At 37.8% G+C, this 23781-nt stretch overlaps 1 protein-coding gene across 1 annotated transcript; it reads left to right on the top strand.

The window, feature by feature from the left end:
* Positions 1 to 77: 77 nt before the first annotated feature.
* On the top strand, positions 78 to 23403 carry LOC121388824 (geranylgeranyl transferase type-2 subunit alpha-like). The gene is made up of 13 exons (XM_041520334.1): positions 78 to 192; positions 3008 to 3118; positions 3384 to 3508; positions 4936 to 5123; positions 6537 to 6734; positions 8146 to 8229; positions 9071 to 9153; positions 10089 to 10187; positions 10420 to 10568; positions 17672 to 17760; positions 18918 to 19046; positions 20613 to 20885; positions 22488 to 23403. Exons 1-13 carry the CDS (start codon positions 190 to 192, stop codon positions 22643 to 22645), a joined length of 1689 nt encoding a protein of 562 aa, XP_041376268.1. The 5' UTR covers positions 78 to 189; the 3' UTR covers positions 22646 to 23403.
* The last annotated feature ends 378 nt before the right edge of the window (positions 23404 to 23781 follow it).

Genomic DNA, 23781 nt, shown 5'->3' with positions numbered 1-23781 from the left:
TATCAAAAAACGTCACAACAAAATGCTTAAAAATCGAGGCTGGTGGCATCCGTTGAACTCTTTTGTAGTTAAGAACAGTTTCAGTCTGAATGCGGAACAGCAGGTTTTTTATTTGTAAATTCCAAGTTTTACTAGATATGCTAGATTATATAACGCGCTGTTGAACAATTTCAAAGTAACGTAGATAAAATGGTAAATTATTTGATATAATTGTCACTATCATTTCATATACTAGATAACTCAGGGGGGTAATACCGTATTTCTTTAACATTTTAAAATATATATTCTTTAAAATCATGACATGCATTGATTGATGCAGTGTGACAGTGACTCAGTCACAGTGTAAGTCAGTTGAATGTGGCAGTGTCTAAGTGTGGGGGAAATTAATTACACCATAAATCCTTACTTTTAAATTAATAAGTGTTTGTAAGATTACACAATTCCATGTAAATCACTAATAACTTTACAGGGTATGCACTTAGGATTTTTTTTGACTGGCCAATCGGCCACTCACAGCAACACTTTGACTTGCCTGTACAACTTTTGAATGGCCCGCGATCGAATTTTGTTGAAAAAACAAGAACATACTCAAATTGCACTTTAAAAACAAACATACAAACAATAATAACAACACAAAAGAAGGAAACAGAACTTGTCCTATTTTTTTTTTTTTTTTTTTTTTTTTATCCCAGTGCCCCCTTTCCTTTTTCTCCTTTGAATACCATCTCATTTCTTCCCGATCTGGCAACTCCTCCTATCTTTCAACTTCTTTTGCTGTCCACCTCCACATCCCAGTCCTTGTCTCTCCAACCGCGACAGGTGCTTGTCTCTTGTGGCTATCTGTGCCACACACCTGTTCCCCATCAGCTTTTAGCTGTGGGCTTAGTCTGACCACTTCGGGGAGTGTTCAGTAGTTACTTCTGGCATTGTTAAGAGGCACTTGTAACCACCTACTATGCACCCCTACTACCGGCGGTCGTTAGTTAGTGCCGTGGGTCAGACCAGCTTTATTAGCGGCAGAGGACGAGGATGCCAGGTGGGTGCAGGGATATACACAGAGACTGCACCCGTGGAGGAAGTTGAGACAGGTAGGCGATGGTGTGGACAGCTCAGAAGACAGTCGGAGGAAATTGACAGAAAGGGTCGAAACAGATTGAAATCGTGGGAGAAATTGGAATTTTTTTTATATTAAGATAATGTAAATGGTAGGCATAGGGTGATAGATGAGAAAGATGAATGAATGTGTGAGCCAGCTTTGACTGGATTTGAACCACTGTCGTCAGCTTGATTGTCCAGCAGCTTATCCACTAGACCACGGAGCTCACTTGTCCTAGTTTTATTACAAACTGTTGTAATTAAATTATAATTATTATGTTGTCACGGAACCCACGCAATCAAACATCTGGAATGTTTTACCAAGGCTTGGTCTTGGAATGAATAAGGTGCTTTTATGGCCGTATAATGAGGAATTAAAAAATGCTAAGCTGACAGCAATCTATACAAACTCCACTAGAGAAATAAACACACAACACAAGTTAAAGGCATAATCACTATTTCATTATGAAATGGATAATAACGAAAACAACAATATTTCTATAGTAGACTCGGTATATTCCATAAGAAGCAAAAACGTTCCAACTCAATGTAACTTCAGAAAACCTCAGGCTCGTAAACAAAATCTTTCTGTGAAACATAGAGTAACAGAATGTGAAGAGTTGTTCTGATTGTAACTAAATGGAAAGTAAAGATGAACATGGCCGATGTGTTCCGACTGAACTTATGAATACATTTACATGGCCAAGGGTTTCTGAATACATAATCAAAACTGGCCAAGGCATTTTAAATGGTTTTAGACTGTTCGATAGATTGGGGAAGTGGTCAGTATTATGTCCTATATGGGTTTGGTTGCGCAAATACTAAAAGGAAACCAGTTGAAAACAATAAATAAAAAATAACTTTCCAACCTCTTACAAACATTAGTTATTTGCATTTTGATACATAATACAATATGCAGAAATTTTCAGTCGCCAGGCGGGCGACATGGGATAAGGTTTTGACTTGGCTGACGCTATTTTGATTTGCTATGGGCGATCGGGTGACCATAAAGTGCGCACCCTGACTTTACTACATGCATGTTACTAAATGTACATGGAGGATTTTACTCAAAGAGTTTAAGAGAGAATATTAATTTTATTGACACCAACAAGTATTATCATGATACTTTATCTGAAATGGCACTCATCTGAAGTGGTTGCATCATTGTCCCGGATTGAACCTCCTCAGTGGACCCATTCTCTGTGGTATGTGCTGTTCAGTCTGTGGGAAAGGGCATATAAAAGATCCCTTTCTGCTAATGGAAAAATGCAGCAGGTTTCCTTTGAAGACTTGAGTCAACATTTTCAAATGTTTGACATTCAGCAGCTGGTGATTAATAAATCACTATGCTCTAGTGGCATTGTTAAACAAAACAAATTTAACATTTTATTCTGGAATTACTTTTATCAGCACGTGATAATTTTTGTGAACTGCACAACAACAAACAAAACAGCACATATTGTACTCACTAATTTAAGATTATAGTGAAAGAAACTTGAACTTGAAAGAAATTCACAAATCCACTGAGGAGGAATTGACCAAACATGTATGACCCATTATATAATGTTTTCTTTTCAGTGTACATCCTGTCCTCAAAACATTAAAAACAAACCACAAATAATTTTTTGTGACATTAATTATAAATTATCTATGGGATGGTGCAGATAAAAGATACCTTGCGACTAATGGAAAACTGTAGTAGGTGTTTTCCAAGACTACATGTATACATGTATCAAAAAGTACCAAATGTTTGACATCCAAATTCCAATAGCTGATGATTAATAAATTAATGTGCTCTAGCAAACAAACTTTAACTTTTTGCACAGCCAGATGCGTTGCCTTCTATGTTAAAACAATACATACACTTGTACATGTACATATAGGTATTTGATTTATTTCTCATATTATTCAGCATGGACGTCTGAAGGTAAAAACAACTGCTGAACAACAGGAAGCGAAGAGAAAAGAACGAGAAAAGAAACTAAAAATATATAATGCAGCAACAGCCACAGTTTTTGCCAAGGTTTGTACTAAGATGTACAGATACATATTTCAGCTATAGGTTTAAATAATCCTTGAACTATATCTTTCCTGAAATTTGATTTCATATTCAGGTATTGTTTTGAAAATGTAATGTTTTTTATTTGTAACTACAGCAGTACAGGTACATGTACTCTGTATGGTACATACAGATCAAGCCATTATATCTTCATAACTTTTATATTTTACACTGCCTAAAATGAGTAGGTAGCTTTAAGGATGACCTTATCCTGTGTATTTTCTTACAGAAATCCAAGGGTGAATACGATGAAGAAGCATTATCAATAACGGGGGAAATCCTAGCAGCCAACTCAGACGTGTATACTTTGTGGAACTACAGAAAGGAAATCTTCCTCCATTTTGTTGAGTCTAAGTAATGTATACATACAGCACATACATATTAAATTCCGTTAAACACATACATACATGTACACTCATGTAATAACCTATATAGGTTATTACATCATGAAAGTACATGTATGTGCTGTATGGAATTTAACAAACAGTTCTAATAAGTTTTATGACTTTCATGCAACATACTTTTTATTAGGAAGTTTTTTTTGTGGTTGTGAAAACAGAAATATAAAGTTTAAATTATTTCAATTGCCACATTAGCTTTTAGACTTAATACATAAAAACTGTCCATGTCCCCAACTCATCAGAATGCCCTGTAGAGATGTAACATCAAAGTTGTGGTACTGATATTTATTTTACCAGTGACCTCGCTAACAGGCGAAATATTAAAAATATATACATTGCATGTCAAACATTTGGTAATTCTGACACATAATCTTTAGAGGAAACCCATTTACCTCAGTTTGACACCCAGTAGCCAATACTGGGGTGTCATTAAACATTCATTCTTTCATTCATTCATTCATTCAAAGGAAACCTACATTTTTTTTATTAGGACTATAATAGGAGAAAGGGATAATACATTCTTTCACAGACAGGACAGCACATACCATGACCTTTGATATTTATCAATCATGGGACACAGGTTAGAATGGGAAAACCCACTCTAGGTCAACTGAGGAGGTTCAATCTTACAATCCAAGCACCTCGGGCGAGTGCTCTACTCACTGAACTAATTATCACCCCTAATTAATGACATTTTCATTACCAAATATAATGTCATCATGAATTGGAAACATGCAAAATGACATCAGATACATGTATTTTAGAAAGGATTTACAGTAACATGTTTTTCATAATTTAATTTTGCATATTTTTGAAACAGATGAATTGCGAGCATTTGTCTGAAGAGTGACCAATGAATGGTATCACCTTGCCTTTCACTTTTGTTTTGGGTGGCATTATCATTTGTTTTTCGTTGATGCGTGGTCGGTCTGGGATCGATCCTTGTAGGTGGGCCCATTGGGCTATTTCTCGTTCCAGCCAGTGCACCACAACTGGCATATCAAAGACCATGGTATGTGCTATCCTGTCTGTGGGATGGTGAATATAAAAGATTTCTTGCTACTAATGGAAATATGTAGTGGTTTTCCTCACTTAAGACCAAGTCAGACTTTCCAAATGTTTGACATCCAATAGCCAATGATTAATAAATAAATGTGCTCTAGTGGTGGTGTTAAACAAAACAGCCCTCTACATTAACTTTTTTATCAAGAGCCAAATGGTGCCTACTTATATTTTTATATACACATGTAGATAGTATGAAATATTTTAGTTGCCAAATGAAAAAAATGGGTTGCATATGCGACCAAATCGGTTGCAATGTAAAGGGCTGCAAAACAAACAAACTTTTTGTTTTTCATATTTAAAATTTCTCAATTACAGAAACAAGGAAGAGTTGCAGAAGTTGTTCAACAATGAGCTCTACTTCCTGGAGACATGTTTGAAAGGCAACCCCAAGTCTTACGGGACGTGGAACCACCGGTGTTTCGTGATGGACACAATGCCCGAACCAGACTGGCAGCATGAGCTGATGCTGTGCAACAAGTTTCTCGAATATGACGAAAGAAACTGTAAGTGAAATCATGGAAGACGTAGGCAGACTTTATATATCCAGAAAACCTGTCTCTCCCCTCGTCTTCTGTGCAAGATGATTATTATACTGGACAGTTTGAATGTATTTGGAAGATGCTGTTAATCATGAAACCCTGTCTTTGTCATTCTACATGCATAGTCCGTCCCATCTTTCTGGAAAAAAAATGTTGTAAATAATTTCAGTTTGGTTTGATGTAAGAAGAAAAGTAAAAGTGTTTTGGAAATAACAAAAAAATATTATTTTAGTGTGCAATTTAGAAAACAATTGGTTCAAAAATAAATAAGTTGTAGTAAATTCCATAACATGAAAAAACAGTCATTCCCTATGGGACAGACTTCTAATTTCTAATCAACAAACCTTAAAATAATATATTAAAATAAAACAAAAATGCTTTTCACTCTAAGCCAACCAACTTATGAAGATAAAAATGTAATTTTATACACAAAAAGGTATATATGTATACAAATGTAAATAAAAAGGTAGATAAAACTTAAATGCTTTAAATCATCATATGTGTGACTCACCTTGATGAAGTTGGAAGGTATTTACTTTTCTGGTGATAGCAACTTGGAGATTTGCTTTTTGTGTCCTGTCCCAACCAGTATCTGATGACGGGTACATCAAAGATCGTATGTATTGTCCTGTCCCAACCAGTATCTGATGACGGGTACATCAAAGATCGTATGTATTGTCCTGTCCCAACCAGTATCTGATGACGGGTACATCAAAGATCGTATGTATTGTCCTGTCCCAACCAGTATCTGATGACGGGTACATCACAGATCGTATGTATTGTCCTTTCTTTGAGGAATTGCATATAAAAAATCCCTGCTGTTGGTTTTTTGGTAGGGATAGCCTATGTGGTGACAGCAGGTTTCTTCTCTTTCTCTTTCATGACAAACTGTTCGTATACCTTATGTTGGCACCCAGTAGGTGTACTTTACAATGTGCCGAGGTGTCTAATAAACATTCCTTTCCTTTCTTTTTTCTTTAAGTTTAAAAAAAGTTTTTGTGTTAACTCTGTTCCTGAGCAACTTGAAATCATAGACCATGAAACGTGGATCATATATATAACCATGGATGTTTATATTAATACATATTAATATTTTTTGTTGATTATTTGTTCTAATGCACCAAGCCAGTTCATGGTAGAAAATGCATTTATAAGTCTGCTAAATTCTTGTTACATTTTTTGATGTAAGAGTGTTGTTTTTCTAATTACTTTTAAAAAATACTATATTTTTTTTAATTTACACTGCATATTTATATTAATTATCAGTTCATGTCAGACTGAAATTGATATGTCTATATTCTTACAATTATAACCAAATATATGACTTGAACTAAAAAAAACCTAGCAATAAAATTCACTTTTTTATTTGTTTTTCAGTTCATTGTTGGGACTATCGTAGGTTTGTTGTGAAGAGGTCAAAGGTTACTCCGGAGGTCGAGCTAGAGTTCACCACTAACAAGATCAGCAGTAATTTCTCCAACTATTCCTCGTGGCACTATCGCAGCAAGTTACTTCCCCTGGTACATCCAGATCCACGCAATCCCTCTCGTGTGAAGGAGGACGTTTTACTTGCTGGTAAGTCTTAGAAACAGTAATGAATGAATGAATGAATGAATGAATGAATGAATGAATGAATGTTTAATGACACCCCAGCACGAAATATACATCGGCTATTGGGTGTCAAACTATGGTAATGCAAATAAATAAAGTGATGATCAACATCAATATAAAAATTCAAGTCAAACAAAAACAGTGTAAAGAACTGTGCAAAAACACAAATATCACAGAATTTTACGGATACTGAATTCTACTCAAAACTTCAGTTTTGTGCTGTATTGGCCGTTCTCAAAGAGAATGTTACACCCCTGCACCACGGTGAGGTTACAGCACACGCAGGGGTAGAAACAGTAATTCACTGTTGAAAGTTAAACATTTGGTAATGCTGACATATATTCTATGATAGAAAACCCACTACATTTTTGCATTTGTAGTAATTCTTCTTTTCCTTAAAGTTTGTTTTGTTTAACAACATCACTAAAGCACATTGGTTTATTAATCATTGGCTATTGTGTGTCAGACATTTGATAAATTTGACATATAGTCTTAGAGAGTAAACCTGCTACTTTTTTCCATTCTTAGCAAGGGATCCTTTATATGCCGCAGGCAGGATAAAACATATCACAACCTTTGATATGCCAGTCGTCGAATGAGAAGTAGACCAATGAACCCACAGACAGGGATCAAATCCTAAATCGACTGCAACCGTTCACTGTTTAGGATTGGTGCATGGTTCACCCATTATGTGATTGTTGATGCTGATGATCAGACAATTTATTTGCAGTCTTCACCATAAGCAAAATCAAGGCGAGCTGAAGATCGCTTTCCTGAAGTGGTGCTAAACAAGCAAATGCATCAAGTTTCAAATAAAGCTTGTTAAAAAATTTATTGCAAGGTAGTAAATTTGCTGCTTTCTTGGGGAGGAAAGTGCAAGTGATTGCTTGTTTTTCTTGGTGTGATGACTAATTTGCATCTTTATATCCATTTAAATGGACTCCCAAATTCGTGGTCATTGTAATATATGACTAAAATAGTCATTTTTAATTGCAATATATTGAAATTACAATTATTATTAACTTACATTTTCTTGCCTAGAATATGAATATTTGTATATTCAGGTCATGTCTGGTCATCCTAATGTTTATAATATTGGAGTATTTATTTTATTAGCACATACAACAGATGAGATAGCACATACCATGCTGATTAATTTATAGTTTAACATATGGGTACACATGTAGCAGTAATTAGTTGGTAGTTCTTAGCTTAATACTGGTTTTTAATAATAGCCACCATTGAAAAACGCCCCAAGTGTGACCTTGAAACGGTCATTCAGGTATGAACTTGAAAAGGTCATTTAGGTATGAACCGAGTGGTTGTTTTTGTTTATTGTAATGTTACTTGTAAATTTATTTCTCCTTTTTTGTAGAACATGAAATTGTCCAGAATGCATTTTTCACTGACCCTGATGATCAGAGTGCTTGGTTTTATCACCGGTGGCTCTTAGGAAGAGGTATGCTGTAATACATTAATAATTTTGTTATGCTGTGGAATACATGACATTGTATGTTTAAATCGGATTCATGGGGGCCTGATGAAATATGCCAGTATACAGACAGTTTTCACTCAAGCTATTGTCACTGAACAGGACTTTGAGATCATGCTGATTTACACAGAAATCTGGATTACGCAGATGTTGGTTTGGACAGAGTCCACTTTACTTCTTACTAATAAATATTTAATGGATTTTTAAAATCTGTTGGGGTTTTTAAAGATATATTTCTGGTATATATATTTTAACCACTGGTGGTACAAAATGTCAACAGTTTATTCTCCAAAAAATTCCAAAGACTCGGGCTGTTCAGATATATTGATGGTTATATAATTATTAATTATTAAAATAGTACAGCAACCCTGATGATGCTAACATTCATAAATGTTTTGATTGGTTCCCTGTGTGACCATTATTTGATTGGTTCCCTGTGTGGTTTTAATGTGAAGCACATAAACCAGTCTAGCAAATTTTGTTCTGCTTAATCTGGCTGAACGCAGCCCTGTTTAATTTCATTTCAACTTATTTTCATGCTTATATCCAATTAAGGTTCAAGCATGCTGTCCTGGGCACACACCTCAGCTATCCGGGCTGTCTGACCAGGACAGTGGGTTAATTGTTAGTGGTTAGTGACAGAGAAGAAGGTGTAGTGGTCTTACATGTACATGTACCCATTGAGTCATTAAAAATTGCTCTGGGTGGGAGCTGATACCGGGCTGTGAACCCTGTATCCACCAGCCTTATGTCTGATAGCTTAACCATGACACCACCGAGCTCTGTTGATGATTTATTTATTTCCTAGGGGAGAAAACTCAGTCCATCAGCCACTTGATCGTGTCAAGACAATCAGCAAGGGTTACTGTGTCATTCACCAAGCATATACAGGTAATAATAAGATATTCTCCATTCTGGTAAAAGAATGAACATAGAACTTCGAATTCAATGATTTGATATTATATTCATTGTCAGTGTAATTATGATCTAGTGTTTTCCCTAGCTTGTTTTAGCATGTTGTGGCACCATGCCTCAATAGTCTAGCCTTAATTTTGCCTTAATCAGCACCATGCTGCCCTGAGACAGGACTTCTAGATTATGGTAGCCCCACTCACATGGCTAGTGGTATTCAATATTGGGCTAGTAAATAGCTACTTTTGCAATGCCTGATGGCTAGTGAAATGTTTGGGTCAAATATTGCAGTTAAGTCTATTTTGTAAATTTAATATCCTGACTTCACCCCAACCCCCAATGTTAGTATTTTTAAGCTCTATCTCCCTCTTTAGGTGAAATATCCAATTATTATTATTTAATAAAATTGTATTAACATAAAGTAATGTAGGGCTAGTTAATTTTTAATGAATAAAGTTTTTAAATCACTGATCCCATGGCCAGTGTATTTTATAAACAATCTAGAAGCCCTGCCTGAGATTAAACAAGCCCTTTTCAATAATTAAAATTCTTAAGTTGCCGTTATAAAAGTTAATTAATATAATATCCATGTTATATATTTTCTCATTCATTTATTAAATCAAGTACATTAATTACATTTATTTCTATTTCTGTTAATTGTTTGTCTGCAATGAAAACAAAAGTGCGGTGAAAATGCCAGTGTTTAAGGTTCATGTAGTCATGAAACAATCACATCACCTGCAAGTAAACTTGTTGTATTATTGAGGTAAAAGACATAATACAATAAACCAAACATATGACATTTTTGTTAGAGAGAAAAAAAATCATTATTTTATTGTATTTTAATGTTGTTTTTTGTCTTTTGATTTTAACAGATAAATATACTACATTTAGTTTTTAACTGATACTTGCAGGTTGGTGTAAAACATAAACTGGTGCTGGAAGTGAATGGGTCAAAGGTCGATGCCGATTGGAAAAACCAGCAGGGAAAGAATACTTTCTCCACATTGTGGATATCCTTTTTACTTGCTGTTTGTACCTTTGATACAACTAAGTAGAAACAAAACTGTGTCTTTTCCATCCATTCCCTTGTCTTGTCCAATGCAGGCATGTTTGAATCCTAAAAAGACTTAATAGGACTGGGATTTATTTGCGAAAAATGTATGTAATGGTTCATTTAGATCTACCATTTGTTATGTTGTGTTAACTTTGCAAAGCAAATCAAATGTCCTTAACCTTGAGAAAATATGTAACAGTGTAGATCTTCCAGAAGATCAGGAGGTCAAGGTTACTGTGTTGTTGGATGAATGTGATTGCTCAAGAGAGATCCTACTAAAACCTGGATGTCCAGTTGGGGCCTATGTTTGTCCAGTGGCTCGAACCAGCATGTTCAGGTATGAAGTAATTCACAAGTTCCTTTGTCCAGTGACTCGAACCAGCAGGTTCAGGTATGAAGTAATTCACAAGTTCCTTTGTCCAGTGGCTCGAACCAGCAGGTTCAGGTATGAAGTAATTCACAAGTTCCTTTGTCCAGTGACTCGAACCAGCAGGTTCAGGTATGAAGTAATTCACAAGTTCCTTTGTCCAGTGACTCGAACCAGCAGGTTCAGGTATGAAGTAATTCACAAGTTCCTTTGTCCAGTGACTCGAACCAGCAGGTTCAGGTATGAAGTAATTCACAAGTTCCTTTGTCCAGTGACTCGAACCAGCAGGTTCAGGTATGAAGTAATTCACAAGTTCCTTTGTCCAGTGACTCGAACCAGCAGGTTCAGGTATGAAGTAATTCACAAGTTCCTTTGTCCAGTGACTCGAACCAGCAGGTTCAGGTATGAAGTAATTCACAAGTTCCTTTGTCCAGTGGCTCGAACCAGCAGGTTCAGGTATGAAGTAATTCACAAGTTCCTTTGTCCAGTGACTCGAACCAGCAGGTTCAGGTATGAAGTAATTCACAAGTTCCTTTGTCCAGTGACTCGAACCAGCAGGTTCAGGTATGAAGTAATTCACAAGTTCCTTCGAACCAGCAGGTTCAGGTATGAAGTAATTCACAAGTTCCTTTGTCCAGTGGCTCGAACCAGCAGGTTCAGGTATGAAGTAATTCACAAGTTCCTTTGTCCAGTGACTCGAACCAGCATGTTCAGGTATGAAGTAATTCACAAGTTCCTTTGTCCAGTGACTCGAACCAGCAGGTTCAGGTATGAAGTAATTCACAAGTTCCTTTGTCCAGTGACTCGAACCAGCAGGTTCAGGTATGAAGTAATTCACAAGTTCCTTTGTCCAGTGACTCGAACCAGCAGGTTCAGGTATGAAGTAATTCACAAGTTCCTTTGTCCAGTGACTCGAACCAGCAGGTTCAGGTATGAAGTAATTCACAAGTTCCTTTGTCCAGTGACTCGAACCAGCAGGTTCAGGTATGAAGTAATTCACAAGTTCCTTTGTCCAGTGGCTCGAACCAGCAGGTTCAGGTATGAAGTAATTCACAAGTTCCTTTGTCCAGTGACTCGAACCAGCAGGTTCAGGTATGAAGTAATTCACAAGTTCCTTTGTCCAGTGACTCGAACCAGCATGTTCAGGTATGAAGTAATTCACAAGTTCCTTTGTCCAGTGACTCGAACCAGCAGGTTCAGGTATGAAGTAATTCACAAGTTCCTTTGTCCAGTGACTCGAACCAGCAGGTTCAGGTATGAAGTAATTCACAAGTTCCTTTGTCCAGTGACTCGAACCAGCAGGTTCAGGTATGAAGTAATTCACAAGTTCCTTTGTCCAGTGACTCGAACCAGCAGGTTCAGGTATGAAGTAATTCACAAGTTCCTTTGTCCAGTGACTCGAACCAGCAGGTTCAGGTATGAAGTAATTCACAAGTTCCTTTGTCCAGTGACTCGAACCAGCAGGTTCAGGTATGAAGTAATTCACAAGTTCCTTTGTCCAGTGACTCGAACCAGCAGGTTCAGGTATGAAGTAATTCACAAGTTCCTTTGTCCAGTGACTCGAACCAGCAGGTTCAGGTATGAAGTAATTCACAAGTTCCTTTGTCCAGTGGCTCGAACCAGCATGTTCAGGTATGAAGTAATTCACAAGTTCCTTTGTCCAGTGACTCGAACCAGCAGGTTCAGGTATGAAGTAATTCACAAGTTCCTTTGTCCAGTGACTCGAACCAGCAGGTTCAGGTATGAAGTAATTCACAAGTTCCTTTGTCCAGTGGCTCGAACCAGCAGGTTCAGGTATGAAGTAATTCACAAGTTCCTTTGTCCAGTGACTCGAACCAGCAGGTTCAGGTATGAAGTAATTCACAAGTTCCTTTGTCCAGTGACTCGAACCAGCAGGTTCAGGTATGAAGTAATTCACAAGTTCCTTTGTCCAGTGACTCGAACCAGCATGTTCAGGTATGAAGTAATTCACAAGTTCCTTTGTCCAGTGACTCGAACCAGCAGGTTCAGGTATGAAGTAATTCACAAGTTCCTTTGTCCAGTGACTCGAACCAGCAGGTTCAGGTATGAAGTAATTCACAAGTTCCTTTGTCCAGTGACTCGAACCAGCATGTTCAGGTATGAAGTAATTCACAAGTTCCTTTGTCCAGTGACTCGAACCAGCAGGTTCAGGTATGAAGTAATTCACAAGTTCCTTTGTCCAGTGACTCGAACCAGCAGGTTCAGGTATGAAGTAATTCACAAGTTCCTTTGTCCAGTGGCTCGAACCAGCAGGTTCAGGTATGAAGTAATTCACAAGTTCCTTTGTCCAGTGACTCGAACCAGCATGTTCAGGTATGAAGTAATTCACAAGTTCCTTTGTCCAGTGACTCGAACCAGCAGGTTCAGGTATGAAGTAATTCACAAGTTCCTTTGTCCAGTGACTCGAACCAGCATGTTCAGGTATGAAGTAATTCACAAGTTCCTTTGTCCAGTGACTCGAACCAGCAGGTTCAGGTATGAAGTAATTCACAAGTTCCTTTGTCCAGTGACTCGAACCAGCAGGTTCAGGTATGAAGTAATTCACAAGTTCCTTTGTCCAGTGACTCGAACCAGCAGGTTCAGGTATGAAGTAATTCACAAGTTCCTTTGAAGTAATTCACAAGTTCCTTTGTCCAGTGACTCGAACCAGCAGGTTCAGGTATGAAGTAATTCACAAGTTCCTTTGTCCAGTGACTCGAACCAGCAGGTTCAGGTATGAAGTAATTCACAAGTTCCTTTGTCCAGTGGCTCGAACCAGCAGGTTCAGGTATGAAGTAATTCACAAGTTCCTTTGTCCAGTGACTCGAACCAGCAGGTTCAGGTATGAAGTAATTCACAAGTTCCTTTGTCCAGTGACTCGAACCAGCAGGTTCAGGTATGAAGTAATTCACAAGTTCCTTTGTCCAGTGACTCGAACCAGCAGGTTCAGGTATGAAGTAATTCACAAGTTCCTTTGTCCAGTGACTCGAACCAGCAGGTTCAGGTATGAAGTAATTCACAAGTTCCTTTGTCCAGTGACTCGAACCAGCAGGTTCAGGTATGAAGTAATTCACAAGTTCCTTTGTCCAGTGGCTCGAACCAGCAGGTTCAGGTATGAAGTAATTCACAAGTTCCTTTGTCCAGTGACTCGAACCAGCAGGTTCAGGTATGAAGTAATTCACAAGTTCCTTTGTCCAGTGACTCGAACCAGCATGTTCAGGTATGAAGTAATTCACAAGTTCCTTTGTCCAGTGACTCGAACCAGCATGTTCAGGTATGAAGTAATTCACAAGTTCCTTTGTCCAGTGACTCGAACCAGCAGGTTCAGGTATGAAGTAATTCACAAGTTCCTTTGTCCAGTGGCTCGAACCAGCATGTTCAGGTATGAAGTAATTCACAAGTTCCTTTGTCCAGTGACTCGAACCAGCAGGTTCAGGTATGAAGTAATTCACAAGTTCCTTTGTCCAGTGACTCGAACCAGCAGGTTCAGGTATGAAGTAATTCACAAGTTCCTTTGTCCAGTGGCTCGAACCAGCAGGTTCAGGTATGAAGTAATTCACAAGTTCCTTTGTCCAGTGACTCGAACCAGCATGTTCAGGTATGAAGTAATTCACAAGTTCCTTTGTCCAGTGACTCGAACCAGCAGGTTCAGGTATGAAGTAATTCACAAGTTCCTTTGTCCAGTGACTCGAACCAGCATGTTCAGGTATGAAGTAATTCACAAGTTCCTTTGTCCAGTGACTCGAACCAGCAGGTTCAGGTATGAAGTAATTCACAAGTTCCTTTGTCCAGTGACTCGAACCAGCAGGTTCAGGTATGAAGTAATTCACAAGTTCCTTTGTCCAGTGACTCGAACCAGCATGTTCAGGTATGAAGTAATTCACAAGTTCCTTTGTCCAGTGACTCGAACCAGCAGGTTCAGGTATGAAGTAATTCACAAGTTCCTTTGTCCAGTGACTCGAACCAGCAGGTTCAGGTATGAAGTAATTCACAAGTTCCTTTGTCCAGTGGCTCGAACCAGCAGGTTCAGGTATGAAGTAATTCACAAGTTCCTTTGTCCAGTGACTCGAACCAGCAGGTTCAGGTATGAAGTAATTCACAAGTTCCTTTGTCCAGTGACTCGAACCAGCAGGTTCAGGTATGAAGTAATTCACAAGTTCCTTTGTCCAGTGACTCGAACCAGCAGGTTCAGGTATGAAGTAATTCACAAGTTCCTTTGTCCAGTGGCTCGAACCAGCAGGTTCAGGTATGAAGTAATTCACAAGTTCCTTTGTCCAGTGACTCGAACCAGCAGGTTCAGGTATGAAGTAATTCACAAGTTCCTTTGTCCAGTGACTCGAACCAGCAGGTTCAGGTATGAAGTAATTCACAAGTTCCTTTGTCCAGTGACTCGAACCAGCAGGTTCAGGTATGAAGTAATTCACAAGTTCCTTTGTCCAGTGACTCGAACCAGCAGGTTCAGGTATGAAGTAATTCACAAGTTCCTTTGTCCAGTGGCTCGAACCAGCAGGTTCAGGTATGAAGTAATTCACAAGTTCCTTTGTCCAGTGACTCGAACCAGCAGGTTCAGGTATGAAGTAATTCACAAGTTCCTTTGTCCAGTGGCTCGAACCAGCAGGTTCAGGTATGAAGTAATTCACAAGTTCCTTTGTCCAGTGACTCGAACCAGCAGGTTCAGGTATGAAGTAATTCACAAGTTCCTTTGTCCAGTGACTCGAACCAGCAGGTTCAGGTATGAAGTAATTCACAAGTTCCTTTGTCCAGTGGCTCGAACCAGCAGGTTCAGGTATGAAGTAATTCACAAGTTCCTTTGTCCAGTGACTCGAACCAGCAGGTTCAGGTATGAAGTAATTCACAAGTTCCTTTGTCCAGTGACTCGAACCAGCAGGTTCAGGTATGAAGTAATTCACAAGTTCCTTTGTCCAGTGACTCGAACCAGCAGGTTCAGGTATGAAGTAATTCACAAGTTCCTTTGTCCAGTGGCTCGAACCAGCAGGTTCAGGTATGAAGTAATTCACAAGTTCCTTTGTCCAGTGACTCGAACCAGCATGTTCAGGTATGAAGTAATTCACAAGTTCCTTTGTCCAGTGACTCGAACCAGCAGGTTCAGGTATGAAGTAATTCACAAGTTCCTTTGTCCAGTGACTCGAACCAGCAGGTTCAGGTATGAAGTAATTCACAAGTTCCTTTGTCCAGTGACTCGAACCAGCAGGTTCAGGTATGAAGTAATTCACAAGTTCCTTTGTCCAGTGACTCGAACCAGCAGGTTCAGGTATGAAGTAATTCACAAGTTCCTTTGTCCAGTGACTCGAACCAGCAGGTTCAGGTATGAAGTAATTCACAAGTTCCTTTGTCCAGTGACTCGAACCAGCAGGTTCAGGTATGAAGTAATTCACAAGTTCCTTTGTCCAGTGACTCGAACCAGCAGGTTCAGGTATGAAGTAATTCACAAGTTCCTTTGTCCAGTGACTCGAACCAGCAGGTTCAGGTATGAAGTAATTCACAAGTTCCTTTGTCCAGTGACTCGAACCAGCAGGTTCAGGTATGAAGTAATTCACAAGTTCCTTTGTCCAGTGACTCGAACCAGCAGGTTCAGGTATGAAGTAATTCACAAGTTCCTTTGTCCAGTGGCTCGAACCAGCAGGTTCAGGTATGAAGTAATTCACAAGTTCCTTTGTCCAGTGGCTCGAACCAGCAGGTTCAGGTATGAAGTAATTCACAAGTTCCTTAAACCATTTGTGGTTATATTATTATTATCATTATTATTGTTGTTGTTGTGAAACAGAAATAAATATGAAAGTAGATGACTGTAGCTTGGGCGTTACTAAGGTCGACAACAGTCACTTTTCACACCCTTATTTTGGCTTTGTAGACAATAAATATAACATATTTTACCATAATTTTACTTCAGATCCATATTTTGTAAATAGAATATTTTTTTAATAATAATGTTTTCTTCAAACACAGTCAGCTGCTTTATAATTAGTAATTCTAAAAAAAAACAACCCCAAAAACAATAAATTGAAAATGGAAACATCATGTACCCAGTTTATTGTTATTGTAAGGAGATGCAAAGTGACGTCATTGGAATACTAATGTCATTCAAATTCAAAATTAGCTATATTATTACAATGCTTCGCCACATTAAAATAAATAACGGACTTCTTACACTGACCCCTGTCAAATTGTTATAAGTTCTATATTGAGCAGACAACACCATTTATAGGTTGGTATGTTTTTATTTTTCATAATTTTAGACAAAATATTAAGTTTAAGTTTTAAAAGATGAAATAAATAAAAAGTATTTCAAATATATCATATCAAAATATTACCATTGAATGTGCTATTTTTATTGTTTATGAAGCCAAAACAAGGGTGCGAAGAGTGACTGTTGTCGACCTGAGGTCAAAGATGACCACATTCATAACAAACACAAGAACACTCATCACCAACATGTGTTGGTATTGTATATATTCTTACTAAAAAACTAAAATAATTTTATATATACATATTATTTACCAATTTGAATACTTTTCCTTTCATAAAACACCTGAACTAAAATGATTTACTATGTAGCATGAAAGACGACATTTCAAACTGAATATTAAGTGTTAATAATAATGCAATGTTTGTTTATTTTTTATTAAAATGAATGTTAAATTTACTTATATTTTCAGAGGTATGTACATGTAACTCTTCTGTTTAGCTTGAAATGCATTTTGGGATGTATTTTTTAATGTTAAAAAAGCTGTTAATAATTAAAAATATATTAAACTGCCTATTAGCAAGGGTACCTTGCTATTAAATAGTATAACTGGTACAGTCATTTTGTAATTATGAAACAGAAATTCAAACTTAAGCAGAGGACTTTAGCTTGGCCATTACTAGGTCAAGAATGACCACTTTATATAGCAAACACAACATCATAGCATCACCAACATGACTGTTAGTACTGACAGATGATATTTCTAACTGAATGTCAAGAGTTAGTATTAACAATTTGTTTTATCTTTTTTGAAATGTAGTCATACTGGTATTGAGTTTTTTTTTACGAAACTGGATATTTCTTTCAGTGATGAGATGAGTACTGCCACATCTGATGTTCTTCAGGCAGAGTTATCCTCCGTACAGGAACTCTTTCAACTGGAGCCAGAAAATAAGTGTACGTTTTGTATTCCTCCATTTAGGACAGCTCTACAATCTATCTTTTATTTAACTGTGAAGTGTCACAGGAATTATCATGAAAGTCTTAACATTCTAAACAGACAGATTTAACAGTTCTGAAATAATTTACAAATATTTAATCTAGTGTACATAGTAGTGTTGGTATAAAGTGCTCTTACTGGTAATACAAATGTAGCTGGTACAGCGTTGAACACTTGGACAGAGCTCTACAATCTATCTTTTATTTAACTGCGAAGTGTCACAGGAATTATCATGAAAGTCTTAACATTCTAAACAGACAGATTTAACAGTTCTGAAATAATTTACAAATATTTAATCTAGTGTACATAGTAGTGTTGGTATAAAGTGCTCTTACTGGTAATACAAATGTAGCTGGTACAGTGTTGAACACTTGGACAGAGCTCTACAATCTATCTTTTATTTAACTGTGAAGGTCCTAGTTGGTTGAGATTACTTTAGTGGAGAGATAGATTAATACGAACATTACATTAGGATATTTAACTTTTACATGGTGATTGCCCATATTCGGTAAGCCTGTGTAGATTAATATGAACATTACACTAGGATATTTAACTTTTACACGGTGATTGCCCATATTCGGTAAGCCTGTGTAGATTAATATGAACATTACACTAGGATATTTAACTTTTACACGGTGATTGCCCATATTCGGTAAGCCTATGTAGATGATTATTTTTTTAATCTTGAAAATGAAGTTCAAAGGACAAGAATCTTGTCCTGTTTTTTATTACACTTTGTAGTGATAAGATCAAGGTCGTTACAAAATAATATTTTAATCTGACTGTTTCAACATGAAAAACTACAATTTAAACATAATGTCAAAGGTTAAAAAACAAACTATTGCCACATACATGTAGTATGTACATGTAGTATGTACATGTATTATAAAACAAATATTATGCAGCCTTTTTCTTTTAACCAGCACCTGACTATATTACCATCTACTATTATTGCCAAATTGGTCACCTGCTTTTTCTGTTTTTGAACAAATCTCAGTGAATGCAGTTTTAGACAATGGGATATATACCATCTACTTTTGCCAGTTTACTTTGTACTTCATTTTAACATGAAAAGGCTGGGTGTAAAATAACCTTTTGTTGTTATATATTTTAGGGGCAATATTAACAATAGTGCTGTTAATGAGAGCCCTGGACATGCATAAACATGAGGCAGAAACCATGCAGCTAATTGACCGACTACAGCAACTGGATGGAACACGCAGGAATTACTACCAAGACTTGAGTATGACTTTCACTATTTAACCTTCTTATCTCATATTTCAACTTATTTTCATGCTTACATGTATACTCAAAGGCAAAAGTTATTGTGACATGGATTGTTTGGAGTAATAAATTTGTGAATGGATTTATGGATGTAAACCAGAGAAAATGTGCATGAAACAGCTCAAAGAAATGCAACCAAGCAGTTGTTGCAGCGATTGCATGCTTTGTGCAAGAAACATGGAATATTCGAGAGAAATGCTGTCCAGTGTTCACCATAAAAGGCCAGACATTCAGTCGCAAATCACTGCCACTCTGTGCAGCCTTCAGAAGTCCAGAAGTGAAAAAAACACAATTAGTGAACTGTTTGATGCAATTTTGTCATGCCATGCCTCAGTGAAAATGACAGATGGTGAGTCATAGGGATGCTTGAATCTGGGACCTCGCAGCGTGACGTCGCACACAATTCAATGTCCACAGAAACATCATATGGCACTTATAGCAACGATATCAACAAAACAACCAGGTCAGGGACCATCCCCGTAGCGGCCGACCACTCGTGACAGCCCCTCGCCAAGACACATAGATCCGAACCACGCATCTGCGAAACAGGTTCTAGCCAGCAACCCTCACAACCTGTACCATCCCTTTCTCCAGCATTTAGTGGCCTCAATGAGACGACGGTGCCATGTGTGTATCAATACTCAAGGTGGACACACTTGCTTCTGACTGTGTGAATTTCGCTGTGGACCCCCTCTAGTGATGTGGCTCATTTGCATATGGCAGGTGCACCCTTTTCATGGACTATTGCTCGTTTCTATACCTTCGGACATTTCTCTTTCCGTGTTATAACGTTTCATATACGGCAGGAAAAACTTATCATCAATTATCTTTGTCTTTTGTGTGTCACAATAACTTTTGCCTTTTAGTATATATCCAATTAAGTTTCAAGCATGCTGTCCTGGGCACACACATCAGCTAACTGGGCTTTCTGTCCAGGTCAGTGGGTTAGTGGTTTGTTTGTTTGTTGTTGAGAGAGAAGTTGGTGTAGTGGTCTTACACCTACTGGGCTGCGAACCCAGTACCTGCCAGCTGATGGCTTAATCATGACACCACCAAGGCCGGTCTATCTAACCATTTCATTTCAACTTATTTTCGTGCTTATATCCAATTAAGGTTCAGTTATTTATATAATGATGTAAAAGCACAGTGTAAGGAGCTGTGGGGAAAAGTATAATACAATACCAATATCTAATTAAGTATATTTTAAAAGTTTATATATATACACATGTATATATAAATAGTAAAAATTCCTTTTTATTTAGGATGGGAAAATAATTATCGCAAATAAATGTAAAAATATTTAAAGGCTGTCCTATAATTGATTACATTAAGGAAATGGAAGGCACTGTAATTACTTTATACATGGTGGATCTGTTGTAGTTTTCTTTCTCTAACCGTACTTGGTTTAAGACAGATTTTTTTTTTTTGCGGTAGACGCACATAATAATTGTTTGTGGATACTCCTAGTTCTGGAACAGCCGGAATTAGTTCATGCATTAAGAATTATTTTTGTCTTTTTCTTCAGGGAGCAAATACCAGGTAGAAAACATTGTAGACAGGATGGAGATACAACAGACAAGTCTAGACCTTTCTTGGAAAGAGCTCTCAATGATGTGTCATCACGAGTTGCTTCCCTTTATTACAGAACTCAATCTAGCAGGAAATCATATCACCCACGTTAAGAAGTTCGAATTCTTGCAGAATTTAAAAAAACTTAATCTTGATGGCAACAAGATTTCAGACGTGACACCACTGAGTTATCTTCCCGAACTGACAGATTTGTCATTAAAAGATAATTGTATCCTTTTTCTTGTTTACATAAATTATATATGTTATTCACTCAAAGAAAGAATCCACTAAATGATTGGGGGGACAGCTTGGGAGGAGGAAAGACTAAAGGGGATGGAGGAATTTACCAGGGGGTGAGCGGTGCGACGATACTATCCTGGTCCAGGGTATGCACTAGGGATTTTTTTTGACTGGCCAATCGGGCCACTCACAGCAACACTTTGACTCGCCAGTATAACTTTCGAATGGCCCGCGACCGAATGTCGTTAAAAAAGAATTTACTTAAATTGCACTTTAAAAACATGTTGTCATAGCATACAAACAATAATAGCAACACAAAAGAAGGAAACAGAACTTGTTTTAGTTTTATTACAAACTGTTATTATGTTGTCTTGGGACCCACACAATCAAACATCTGGAATGTTTTACCAAGGCTCGGTCTTGGAATGAATAAGGTGTTTTTATGGCCGTATGACGAAGAATAATAAAAATACTAAGCTGACAGCAGTCTATGTTGACATCATTCACAGTGATGATTGGATGTTTGGCATAGAAGACTCGGTATATTCCATAAGAAACGAAAACGTTCCAATCTCAGGCTCGTAACAAAATCCTTGGGAGGAGGAAAGACGAAGGGGGATGGAGGAATTTACCAGGGGGTGAGCGGTGCCATGATACTATGGTCTCATTACACAGATGTCATCTGCCATTGAAACCCATGTTAAATTGCCCAATTTCAAACGAAGATTGCCAATAGAACGGGTTCTCATTGACACCAACAACATACACCATTGCGAACATACATTATATAAGCATTTATTTTCTGTCTCAGTTTTATGTTATATGACCGCATCTGGCTGTAGTACCGGTCCGAACAGGTGGTTCATTAACCGATTCACTCCAGCTGTCTCTTGCGCTGTACACCCATGTCCCAAAAGGTCGATGCACAATATTACAAAATAACATGGGTAAAATACAGCCAGAAGGCTTACCATTAAACATACATATTGTTTTAATTCTTCACCATTTCCTAGAAGTGAATATGTGAACCATAACGTGTCACAATTAGGAACTATAGTGGACCACGATGAATGAACTCTCACCCAGAAGTGATCTGTGTAGTGAGACCTATCCTGGACAGAGATAACCAAGATGTGTGCCCAGGTTATTATGGTCAACAATTATTGAATAAAAGCATACAAACAAATAGGAAAACACACCAACAGGAATGATTTTGATTTTAAAAAGAAAATATTTTAGAAAATAACTGCTAGTAATAACCAAATCTGAGGGGAAATGAGGAAAGTTCAAGAGTATGATTCACTGATATTTTAACTCTGATATTAAATAATATTATTACCTATAAAAAAGAATCGGGGAAAGTAACATAGGATCTTCTTTATCTAGATAAACAAGGCACTTTTAAAATTAAAAATAGCACTTTTTTATTTTTAGAGGGGTGATGGCATCTGTCCACCCCCACTTCACTGTTAGGTAATGCCCTGCATTTACAACACAAAATTAGTTTTCATTTTATTGGTGAAACAGCTTCGTACCGACATTGTACGATCCATACTTCACTCCTCAGCATCTTTCCTTAACTCTTGTCCAGCTTTATCCAGCAAGGAGTCTGTCACACCTCTACAGTTGTGTTTGAAACTAAGAACTCTGTATCTAGTGGGAAATCCTGTCAGCAGAGAGACGAGCTACCCAAGATGTTTACAAGATGTTTTACCATCTGTGGTAATCGACAACATTCCAAATCAGTAGTGGCTCAGACCCCAGTTACTAGGCAGCCACAGAGTGAATGTGTTTATGTGTAACAGCTTTTTGTCATTCATTTACACATTACTTTACAACTTCTTACATAAATGACCAGTGTTAGCAAATCCAGTAGGTTTTTGGTTGTCCTGGGGCTGTTTGTTCAAACATTAGTTAACTTGATCCGTGGTTAACAGAATTTTTTTAAACCAAGAACTAAATCAATACAAATAATACTTGAAGTTTAAAGTTTGTTTTGTTTAACGACACCACTAGAGCACATTGATTTATTAATCATCATTGGATGTCAAACATGTGGTAATTTGATATATAGTCTTAGAGAGAAAACCTGCTACATTTTCCATTAGTGACAAGGGATCTTTTATATGCACTGTTGGACAGACAGGATAGCACACCTAGTACCATGACCATTGTGGTCAGGGCCGGATTTAGACCCTGGGAGGCCTGGGGCACTTCAGATTTGGGGGTCCCTCAACATAGGAATTAAATTACATGACAAGTAAAAAAACTAACTAATTTTATAATTATTACATTTTTTTAATAAAGGAAGTCCTTAGTCTGGGAGGACCCTCTGGCAGGGGGGGGGGGGGCTGGGGCAATTGCCCCCTTTGCCTCCTTATAAATCCGGCACTGGCTGGAACAAGAAATAGCCCAACTAAGAGTGATCGATCCTAGAGCGACCATGTGTCAAGCAATCACTTTTCAACTGAGCTACGTCCCTGCCGCCCCCCCCCCCCCCCCCCCCCCCCAAATAATAATTGAAAGTAAAGTTTGTTTTATTTAACGACGCCACTAGAGCACATTGATTTTTAATCTTATCATCGGCTATTGGACGTCAAACATATGGTCATTCTGACACTGTTTTTAGAGGAAACCCGCTGTCGCCACATAGGCTACTCTTCTTTACGACAGGCAGCAAGGGATCTTTTATTTGCGCTTCCCACAGGCAGGATAGCACAAACCATGGCCTTTGTTGAACCAGTTATGGATCACTGGTCGGTGCAAGTGGTTTACACCTACCCATTGAGCCTTGCGGAGCACTCACTCAGGGTTTGGAGTCGGTATCTGGATTAAAAATCCCATGCCTCGACTGGGATCCGAACCCAGTACCTACCAGCCTGTAG

This window comes from Gigantopelta aegis, chromosome 14, assembly GCF_016097555.1.
Source record: "Gigantopelta aegis isolate Gae_Host chromosome 14, Gae_host_genome, whole genome shotgun sequence".
NCBI classification, from domain to species: domain Eukaryota; kingdom Metazoa; phylum Mollusca; class Gastropoda; order Neomphalida; family Peltospiridae; genus Gigantopelta; species Gigantopelta aegis.
The sequence above is the reverse complement of the archived record's forward strand: the minus strand, read 5'-3'. Positions and strand labels throughout refer to the sequence as shown.

Bases quoted from the DNA above. Each gene is read 5' to 3' on its own strand.
- LOC121388824 (XM_041520334.1), top strand. The intron at 3,119-3,383 runs GTTTGTACTAAG...ATTTTCTTACAG, and splicing joins CAGCCACAGTTTTTGCCAAG to AAATCCAAGGGTGAATACGA. The intron at 17,761-18,917 runs GTACGTTTTGTA...TATATATTTTAG, and splicing joins ACTGGAGCCAGAAAATAAGT to GGGCAATATTAACAATAGTG.